The sequence below is a fragment of the Hyla sarda genome, chromosome 4, assembly GCF_029499605.1.
Source record: "Hyla sarda isolate aHylSar1 chromosome 4, aHylSar1.hap1, whole genome shotgun sequence".
NCBI lineage: Eukaryota > Metazoa > Chordata > Amphibia > Anura > Hylidae > Hyla > Hyla sarda.
In genome coordinates this window covers 288252876-288264463 of record NC_079192.1, presented here as the reverse complement: position 1 = coordinate 288264463, position 11588 = coordinate 288252876, and the positions used below count along the sequence as shown (strand labels likewise).

The 11588-nt window shown below is 39.7% G+C and overlaps 1 protein-coding gene across 1 annotated transcript; it reads left to right on the top strand.

Annotated features, from left to right (window-relative positions):
* The first annotated feature begins 1191 nt into the window (after window positions 1–1191).
* Window positions 1192–11207, top strand: AVPR1A (arginine vasopressin receptor 1A). Its single transcript, XM_056574467.1, has 2 exons — window positions 1192–2218; window positions 6226–11207. The coding sequence occupies exons 1-2, from the start codon at window positions 1255–1257 to the stop codon at window positions 6522–6524; spliced, it is 1263 nt and encodes a 420-aa protein (XP_056430442.1). The 5' UTR covers window positions 1192–1254; the 3' UTR covers window positions 6525–11207.
* The last annotated feature ends 381 nt before the right edge of the window (window positions 11208–11588 follow it).

Sequence of the window (11588 nt, the reverse complement as noted above, 5' to 3'; positions counted from 1 at the left end):
TATCCCTAATCCAAAATATAGGGGATAAGGTGTCTGATCGTGGTGGTCCCGCAGCTGGGGGCGGCAGGGGTCGTGACATCATGACCACGCCCCTTATGATGCCATGCCACCCACCCTCAATGCAAGTCTATGGGAGGGGTGTGGCTACCACAACGCCCCCTCCCATAAACTTGCATTGAGGGGGTGTGGTGTGGCATCATAAGGGGCGTGGCTGTGATGTCACGACCCCCCGCCGCCCGTTCCAAGCGTTCGGAACAAAATATTCCGAACGCTGGAGCAGCGGAGTACCCCTTTAAAGTAATTTAGACTGATTTTCTTTGTCAAAAACAATAGAAGACACACAATTTAGTAAAGGTATATTCAAACATAAATGTTACAGACATTTCTGTGAGATTCTCATACATCTGAATGGTTTATGTAAATAATGCCACTGAAATGTATAGAACAGATTTTCAGTCACAGAAATTTCTGCAACAAATCTGCCAGATCTGGATCTACTCTAAAAAAAAATATTCATCTCTAATATCTATGACCTGTACAAAACAAACAGCTATTTTGTAATTATTATAATATGATCCTTAAAGAATTCCATGCAACAAAGGGTAAGACAGTGGTCAGGTCTTTTTATGAATGGAAAATGCTTTTCAGCTGTAGTAGGGATGCAGCACACTGCTATAGGAGGCAGAACTGCTGATTGGGTACCGTACGCAGTGACTGGCAGCTGCTCGAATGAATACAAATGTGATGCCACATGATCATAAATATTTATGAATGAAAGGATGATTCAATGCAAATAATTATAAATAGGTAATATTAGCAATAAATATTTGACCCTGTTCACTGTCTATACAAGGAATTATTGCATATATATAATAAAAACACATGAGATAATAAGTTCATAGATATACTGACTAGTAGCAGAGGAGGCGTACACTATTCCCCTATCCAAAAGAAGTGAGGGATAAATCACAGAGCATGTGGAACAAATACACTAATACACAATTAGTCTTGCACAACTGTTGTGGAGGCTGGCGTGAAGCCAGCCAGTGTCTTGTCATAGCAGATATCTCAGCCTCTTAATAAGGAAGGAGGGGTGAGTATATATATAAAGACAGCTAGACGTGATCCGTGTGTGAACATTGCAGGGCTCCTTGGTTATACTGAAGAAAGGGAGGGGTCAGTGTGTATTGCTGCAAGTCTCCTTGCATTTTGTCTCTAGATAGTGCACGATCTGTGCTCAGGTAAAGAGTTACTATGCGATTCTCTGTGACAGGAGACTCTGGGAAAGGTTCAGGTTTTGGAAATGTGAGTACACGGACAGGAGTGGGCTCTACAATCCCTTCTCTGTCTTCTACAATCTTGCCTAATACTAGCAGTACATCCTCCAACTCATCTGATCTGCTGTCCAGGGATGAGGAGCTGGCTAAGGTTGAAATAGCTGTGTTAGCCATTATATTTGTGGCTGCTGTACTGGGCAACTGTAGCGTCCTGCTCGGTCTCTACAAGTCTAAGAAGAAGATGTCAAGGATGCACTTATTCATCAAGCACCTGAGCTTGGCAGATCTAGTGGTGGCTTTCTTCCAGGTACTTCCACAATTGTGTTGGGAGGTCACCTACCGCTTCTATGGTCCTGACTTCTTGTGCCGAGTTATTAAACACCTTCAAGTATTTGGGATGTTTGCCTCAGCTTATATGCTGGTGGTGATGACCGCTGACCGCTACATCGCTATATGCCACCCGCTGAAAACACTTCAACAGCCCACAAAGAGATCCTACCTGATGATCAGTGGGGCATGGATCCTCAGCTTTATTCTCAGTACTCCTCAATATGGGATCTTTTATCTGAAAGAGCTGGGAGATGGAGTGTATGACTGCTGGGCTGACTTCGTCTTGAAGGATGGAGCAAAAGCTTATATCACCTGGATTACTATTAGTATCTTTGTGGTACCAGTGACTATCCTGTTGACCTGCTATGGCTTTATCTGCTACAATATCTGGAAGAACATAAAGTGCAAGACCAAGAAAGAAGAGACAGAAGGCAGGAAGGGTAACAATGGGTTACTGTCCACATCTGTAAGCAGTGTGAGGACAATCTCCAGAGCCAAGATCAGGACTGTAAAAATGACCTTTGTGATTGTATCAGCTTATATCATTTGTTATAGTCCATTCTTTGCCATCCAGCTGTGGTCTGTATATGCAGAGGACACCAACTGGACTGGTAGGTGCAATTCTCTTAATCATTTTAGTGTTTAGACTATGTAACAATAACACAAATTTACTAAAAATGATCCTTTATGTCATATATATATATATATATATATATATATATATATATATATATGAATGATGCACAGGGATGAGAGAACTCCCCACCCCCCCCCCTCCAAATCTCCATATTCTGTCAAACTGGTATTCCCTAAACACCCAGTACAATGCAGGAGGAGCTGAAAATAGTTGTATTTGCTTTAAAACATCTGGAGGTTCACAAGTCTCTCATACAGATGATATTTTCGAGCAGGGTCTGAGAGTTTACTTGCCCATTTACTGAACTTTACTTTTTGTGACAGAATCCATCTGTAGTGTTTAGAAGCTGCGACTTCTTTATTGGACGGTCCAAACAATACAGCATTTTTAGGCATTTAGTATTGTTGTTGGCAGGGTAAGAGCCCATCCATTGTAACCTTTAATTAGCTGGATGAACTCTGTGTTCGTGATTTCTTAGAATGGTGAATGTTTCCAGTCCAAGCATATTAAATGTACAATATGTTTATCAAATAATCTACTACATTTCTGCTTTGGTTTATTTGTCCTCATCCATACTATAATAAGATTAACATATTACTTTACAAAGAGAGTGGTGAGTGTCAAGTAGTGGCAGGGCAGTTATGAGAGTATGTAGGTCTATGGGGGAGATTTATCAAAACCTGTGTAGAGGATGAGTGGTGCAGTTGCTCATAGCAACCAATTAAATTGCTTCTTTCATTTGGTGGAGGTTGAGGGGTGTTGGGATGAGTGGATGCTTTAAAGAGGTACTCTTTAAAACGTATATCCCCTATTCACAAGATAAGGGATAAGTGTCCGATTAAAGGGGGTCTGACCGCTAAGACCCCTCGCGATCTCCTGCCCTGTGCACGAACACAAAGCAACCAACACTCAATGACGGTGCAGCGGTAGACACACTCCACCATATATATCTATGGGAGAGCCAGAGATACAGCGCTCATGTATCTCTGGCTCTCCCATAGAGATGCATAGCGGGAGAGTACACAGAGCAGTGCACAAGGATAATTGGGCAGGAGATGGCGAGGGGGGCAGTGGTTGGACCCTTTCACAACCAGACACCTATCCCCTATACTGTGGATAGGGGAAATGTTATTAGGCACCAGAGTACCCCTTTAAGGTATTGGGAAGGAAAGGATAAATGGATGAATATTATGGGAGTAGAAAAAAGTAGTTCCTTGTTCAGGGAAATATAGAGGGAGTGATGGGGATTAACAGGGGGCCATAATGTGCAACAAGAATGTAATAGGGAAAAAAGGAGGGGGTACTAGCATGGCAAAAGGGGACTTCCTCTTCCAAATCCCTCATCACGGCCCCTATATTTTCCTGCGTGGAAATTTTTTTTTCACTATTACCTTGACGTCTAAACCCTTGATCCAGTATACTGACAAGCAATAACATTGAATGCTCGATTTAACATATACATGTCACCAGCATTACGCCATGCCTTCTTATCATGACATTTCACATTCCTTATTTTCCCACTCTGACATGCCTTTTTGTCTAGTTAAGAAGCTATTGTACATTTCAAAACACATTATAGCTTCAAGATTTATATATTAGATAGATTTATTACTACAGACTACACTTCTATTTTCTTGCTGAGACGGATAGTTCTCCCGATTCTACTAAATGCTGCTACAAGTTGTGTAAGCTGGACGCAATCCCTACAGGATACCCTATATACCTCTATTTCTTGTTTGTTGGCATAGTGTACTATGAGCGCTCTGTTCCTTTTGTTTTAGCAACCACCAGGGACCTGCCCCATACTCTACTGTTTCATCCACAAACCCTTTTGTTACCAACACATCAAAATGTCAAGACAAAAACCTGTACCCTGATGTCACGTGAATGGAGCTTCACAAACTTTTGTAAAAAGGCCAAAAATTGCTCTTCTCTCTTTTGCCTCCTACATCTTTCACTCCTGATAGCCAGCCCACCCACTAATCATACATTCATTAAGATAAATACTTATCCCCAGAAATTATACCAATGAATCTAATATTTCTTAGTATGGAAGACTACCTAATCATAGTATACAACATATCTTACCCCAACACATCCAATTCCAAACAAACTATGTAATATAGCACTGCTATTACTACTCTTGGTGACCAAACAATCAGTTGCTCTCTTTTTTAGAGTTACTGCAAACTCTAACTCCCCCTACCACATGCTGTATCCCAAAACCATGCTGATCACACAGTACTATGGCCCAGTAACCCAAAATAACAAAAAGACCAGGAAAAAAGAAAAAGTAAGAGAGGATACAAAGGGAAAGAAAGCAGAAAACAAATATCCTTTAAAAAAAATTACACAATGAAACCATGAAGAAGTTCAATTTATGATTTCCCACTGTCACCCACAAAGGTCATTCTTTTTTCACATTTGAAAAATATGATGAATAGAAAACTCACTCTAATGCCATATTTTTCTATCCATTTCATTGGACTGCGTTTCCTAGTCATCATTTTCAACCCCATAGATAACACGGAAGAACCCATTGGACATCCCTCCTTTACCGACCTCATCTCCCATGCAACCCCCCCCCCCCCCCCCATTCCGAGAAACATCAGAACATCAAAAACATCAGCTGCAGAAAGTCTGATAGTTATACTTGCCATGAAGGAGGATCATCAAGTCCCTCTCCAATAATAAAGACAAGGGTGTGTCATAAAAGACTGGGATTAGTAAAAGTCTACATAAAGAAGCCCCCAACAAAGATTTGGACAAATAATACTATTACCCACCTCCCACAGATCCAGCACTCATCAATACACTTCACAGTACTTTCTAGCTTAGGGTACCCTGATCCCATGCTTTTGTTTCCCATTCCTGAGATATATAGATATATAGGCTGTCTGACAATTTTTTTTTTTTTTTTTACATGCAAATTTTTATGCAAATTTTCCATACATTTCACATGGAAAAAAAAGTGAATGAACATAGCGAATATGTGAATTGCACGACCATAGGACGAATAATCGTCAATATATTTGTGAAATATCGCGAATTCGAATATGGCCCCTGCTGCTCATCACTATTCAGGGAGTTTTAAAACATCAAGATTTGTTGGACTGTGAAGAATATTTAGTTGTGATGTTCTATCCTAGCAAAAAGTATTAAAGGGGTACTCTGCCCCTAGACATCTTATCCCCTATCCAAAGGATAGTGGATAAGATGTCTGATCACGGGGGTCCTGCTGTTGGGGACCCCTGCGATCTCGGTTGCGGCACCCCAGAAATCTGGTGCACGGAGCCAACTTTGCTCCGTGCCGGATGACTGGCGATGTTGGGCGGAGGCTCCTGATGTCACAGTCACTCCCCACTCCTGATGTCACAGCCACGCCTCCTCGATGCAAGTCTATGGGAGGGGGCGTGATATCTGTCACGTCCCCTCCCATAGATTTGCATTGAGGGGGCATGACCATGGCATCACGAGCCTCCGGCACTGCACCCAACACTCTAAAGGAATGCCGGGTGCAGCAGGGAGATCGGGGGTCCCCATCGGCGGAACCCCCATGATCAGACATCTTATCCCCTATCCTTTGGATAGGGGAGAAGATGTCTAGGAGCGGTGTACCCCTTTAACATGTGAAGGGCTAAGCTATACTTTGCTTTTCTATGTCTTTCATGCTATATCTACAGGTCAGAGCTTGTTTCAGGGGCACAATGGGGACCTACACAATATTTTTATGCCGATGAGTGTATAGTACTGTTGGTAAATATTATCTATAAACAATGAAACATAATATGGGATAAAAGTGTTAAATGATTAGTTTAGATCTGCTATATGAGAATGGTATCAAAGGAACATAGGATCAATTCAACATTTATTTATCCCAGGTTTTTAAGCTTTATCCAATGCATATAGAATTAAATAATAAATACTACTTACTTATTTGGCCAAAAAATTGCAGTTACTAACATTTGTAATCATTTTTAGAAAATGAAAACATGGCTATCACTGTGTCTGCCTTGTTAGCCAGCCTAAACAGCTGCTGCAACCCATGGATATATATGTTCTTCAGTGGACACCTACTACAAGATTTCATCATTAGTATTCTATGCTGCAGTAGATTGAAGAAAAATATGAACAAAGAAGATTCTGACAGCAGCACGAGAAGACAAACCTCCTTTACCAGGATCCAGTCAAGAAGTCCAACCCATAGTATGGACACCTGGAAAGAATCTCCAAAGTCCTCAAGATCTATTAAATTCTTGTCCATACAAACCCGAAATTAGAAAACAGTATCTGCCAATGTAAGGCAGTCTAGCTTACTGCCGACAAAATGATGCACTTAAGGTACACAAAATTCTGAACAATGTGATGAATATGGACAAACACACTTTATATAATGTGTAAGTTATTATTTCCTGTACTGTATGTACTGTGTGTACACCCTGCGTGTTCTTATTATGGAAAAACTCTCCAGCTATCAGTAAATGTTAGTTGTATTGCACTGTAAAATTAGAGTTGCACTTGATCAGCACATTTCTATTTCACTTAGTACAAAGTGAATAAAAGGAATTTTCCAAAGATTGGAAAAAGGGAGAAAAAAAAGGGTTGCTTGTTTTTGCTAAAATAGCACTCTGGTTAGCGATTTGTCTGACTATTTTTTGGGAAAACAGCAAACTCCTTTTTACTAATCTCAGCCCTATTAAAGAGGACCTATCAGTTATCCTGACCAGTCTGCTTAAAGAGGTACTCCACCCCAAGACATCTTATCCTATATATCCAAAGGATAGGGGAAAAGATGTCTGATCGTGGGGTCCCACCACTGGGAACCCGCCCGATCTCTGCTGTGGCACCGCAGTCATCCGGTGCACGGAGCAAACTTCACTCTGTGCCTGATTACTAGTGATGTGGCGGTGACGTCACAGCAATGCCCCACCTCGTGACGTCACGCCCTTCCCCTCAATGCAAGTCTACAGCCATCACACCCCCTCCCATAGACTTGCATTGAGGGGGCGTGGTAATGACATGATGAGGATTTGTGACCGGGACGTCACGAGCCTCCGGTGCCGCAGCCGGCATTCTTAACAAACACTGGGTGCTGCAGGGAGATCGTGGGGAGTCCCAGCGGCGGGACCCCCACGATCAGACATCTTATCCCCTATCCTTTGAATAGGGGATAAGATGGCTAGGGGTGGAGTACCCCTTTAAGTACATTCTTATATTCTCCATAAAATACCAATCCTGGAGCATATTTTTTTGTAACTCCAGTTTGTGCTGACAGTACCAGACTATACAGTGAAACAGAAAATAAACTGAATAGTCAATCAGAACAAAGATTAGGTCTCCCAGTAAATAATACAAAAATATAGACCAATCGGGAACCTCGAAAATATAACTTTTATTCTACTTCAAAAAGAAATAAAAAATTCCAAATAGTGAAAAATTGTATACGTAATTGTATTGTAAATGGTATACGGCTATTTTTTGTGAAATGTTGGCAGCAGACTTTTAATATTTTTTGATACCTTTTTCACTATTTGGAATTTTTTATTTAATTTTGAAGTAGAATAAAAGTTATATTTTAGAGGTTCCCCATTGGTCTATACTTTTGTATACAGTGAAACAGCCCTATGGCATGGTGAATGGCAACACCCAGTTGTCAATTTTTTCCTAAAACAAACATCAGGAATGCTGACAGGTCCCATGTAAGGCAAATCTGATTGAGTACATCTCTAGGGTAAATAAATGTCAGTATGGTATCAACATGAACCGTATTTCTTAGTTTTTGTAATGGAGTATTTATTGTAAACTACTCAATGTTTATCCTAAAAAATACAACGGTTTTGTATTGTTAACTGTTCTCCTTTGGTATTCAAGGTCTTTATGTTGGTTCTCCAATTCATTTAAAGAGTTTTTTGGTTTTAGGTTAATTAAAGGGGTATTCCAGGATTTTTTTATTTGACTATGCTACAGGGGCTGTAAAGTTATTGTAGTACATAATATAGTGTCTGTACCTGTGTGTGACGGTTTTCTCACAATTCTTTTGGGATTGTCACACCAATATTTATTTTTAACAGCATACAAAATGACTGTTGTCTCAGATTTTTCCCAGCTTGCAATGCAGCCGAGACCTGACTCACTAGTCAGCTGATGACAGGGAGCCTGTCTGCTTCAATGGGTGGAGGGATCAATCTGCAACTAATGCAACTAATGTAGGCACCCTGATTACCACTCTTGCCACTTGAAAACGCTGTGGAGACGGCGAAACATGTGGAGGCGGGCAATTGAGTGTGTTTTTTAACATAACAGAATGGATACAGGCATAAGGGCACTGCAGGGCCATTATACATGGATACATGGAATGTTAACTACGTTCATGAATACAGCTTATAGTATCCGCTCTGTATTATTTTAATCCTTGTTAGGGGTTTACATTTTAACAAGATATAATAAAGGTTATTTTTTAAGGGTTGGTTCTAAAAGTTTTTTTTTTACCCTGGGCTTTTGCCTTGGAGTTTGGTTATTCACCCTGATTGAGAACCACAGGTCTTTTGTTTGGTGGGGTGGCTGATGTATGGGCTGATGAAATACCAGTTCATAAAAAGCTAGCCACAGTGTTATAGTAATCTCACAACATAGCCATTTAGCCCCACAACAAGCGCAGATCCTTAATAAGCAGGTCCATTACTGTCTGCCAGGTACATACTAAAATCACCTTATGGTGGATAACCCCTTTAAGTTTCATCCCTATAATTGTCCTATAGTATTCTAAAATGATGTGTAGTTTTTTTCCCATTATTTCCAAAATATTTAATGCCTGGCAGTGAATCCAATCAGATGCTGCAAACCTATTTATTTCTGGTCTCATTTTTAGCTGAGAGTTGGACATATTTATATACAGTCTAGGCAATGCTCTGTGAGGTAAATATATCATCAGTCTGGTAGTTTGTTAAGATTTATCAGCATGGAATCCAGGCTGAGTAGTTCATAGAGCACTGCCTAGGTTGGATACAATTTACTGAGAGCAGAAATTACTATGTCAGAGTTTCCTATCACAAAGTATAAACACTAATGTTCTCCTTCACCTACACCAAGTAAATATATTCAAAATATATTTAAAGTTGTAGAACTTTTCATTTGTACGGTGGCTATTCAGATAAAGCTAGACCCCCCCCCCCCCCCATTTAACTTATATTGGAATTTTAAACCCTACTATTGTGTCTCAGACTAAGCATTATAGGGGTATTCCTATCTCATAAAATGATGGAATACCACTTATTTGTGTATGTGTATAACCCCTGGGAACACCACTGATCCTGATAAGAGCCCCTGATTCACTTTTTTGGATTTTTACTCCAGTTCCCTGCACAGAGGGTTGTCATGTCACTCTGTGAAGACAATAGCCCTGTTTCAGCATGCGGCACCTTCATTCCCAGGATTATCTGCCACCGATCATGAAATAATAGAATATCCTAGTGATATGTCATCATTTTATTACATGGTAATACCTCCAACAGCTTTAATAAATAGAGATGTTATTTCTTAGTTTTTCTAACGCATGACATTGCCAATATAGAACAAATAAGCAACCCTTAGGAGAACAGCCTGCTGTACTGCGAGTCCTGTATGATGACACAAACATTCAGTGAAGCAGCTTGATCTCTAACTGGCCATTCAGTAGCCAAAAATAGGTTACTCTATTACCTGATCCCAAGAGAAACTTGACACTAATGGAGCACCCAGTGGAGTAAGAGCTTCTTGTGATATGTCTGCTATTCATACCTTACATTCAATGACTCCTCACTTACCACAAGCAGTATCATTATTTCTAGAATCTTAGGTATATATAAATTTATGTATCTTAAAGAAACCATTTTACAGAACATGATTACAGCATAAGAGATATGACAACAGTACGTATCTATGTTTTATGCATGTCATAAAGTATTGTAGCTCATGTCAGAAAGTATTGCCCAATATCGAATCCTGGCCCTTACAATGATGCAGACACTATCTACACACATTTTGTTATTCATACTGATCAATACATGCCTACTGCTTTATCCGTGTCAGGCATTTTGGTAGTGGTGGAAAAGTGTTCACCAAGCATGTAGCCCATAACCTCCTGCTGTGTGGCTTAACACTGAAGTCCTGAGCTATTATTTATGTACTGACAATTGACATTATTGAATACATAGCAAAGAGATAGAACAGTGCTATTTGGATGTTTTATAGTACTGATGTAAAATATGATATTCATATGATATGATACTGCAATGGTCTAGCTTTGTCATTTTTCATTAAATAAATATGTCTGCTTTGTCCACATAAACCAATCAAAGTTCATCTTTCATTTTACCAGAGCAATTTGAGAAATTAAAGCTGAGCTGTGATTGGTTGCTTTGGGCAAGGCAGACACATTTTTGCAGATTGATAAATCTAGGCCAATGTATGTAAAACTACAATGTATTGACTCTTCCCATTTTATATGTCTCGAGACCATCACTCTAAGTTGTATGTTTCTCAAGGTTAGGTACTACTGGCCTACAATATAGCTTGCTGTTAAAGGCATGACATGACAACTCTATTGTGGGGGGATTCTTTTACACATTTTTTATTGCTTCCTCATGTACAAATCGGTTCTGGACAGACATGGTTCAAGAGACGCTGACAGTTCTATGTGATGCTCAGACATGAGCAAAAAGCTGATAGGAATATAAAACAATTTCTTTCTGCCTTACAGTTGATGCCTGATTGCAAATTATAAAATTATGTTTAACTAAATTCATGCCACATCCCTCCCTCACTCTTCCCTGCTTGGTTCACAGCATCAAATCATGTACACCAAATATGCAAAGCAGGGAGGGGTGGGGGAGGGAGAAGGCATGCATGCTGGAACTCAGCACGGCCTCTCTCACACATGGGCTTAGAAGGAGAACATGGCTTATAACTTTGCAAATCATCTATGAGACAGGTAGCATTTGTTATATATATATATATATATATATATATATATATATATATATATATATATTATACAGATTTGGTATTGCTGCATGCAGAAATATCCAAACTTAAAATAAAATGGTATTGATTCTGATAAAAAAATATATATATATTAAACACCAGAATTGCCGATTTTTGATACCCAACTAAACTATAGGTTTGATTTTGTTTTACTTCTGCTAAAAAATTATACCTTTTTGTATGAAAATTAGCATGTTTAAAAATTTTCTCTTCCGACCCCTATAACTTTTTATTTTTCCATATACAGGGATGTGTGAGGGCTAAGTTTTTTTCTGCCGTGATCTGTAGTTTTTATTGGTACCATTTTTGTGTTGATGGGACTT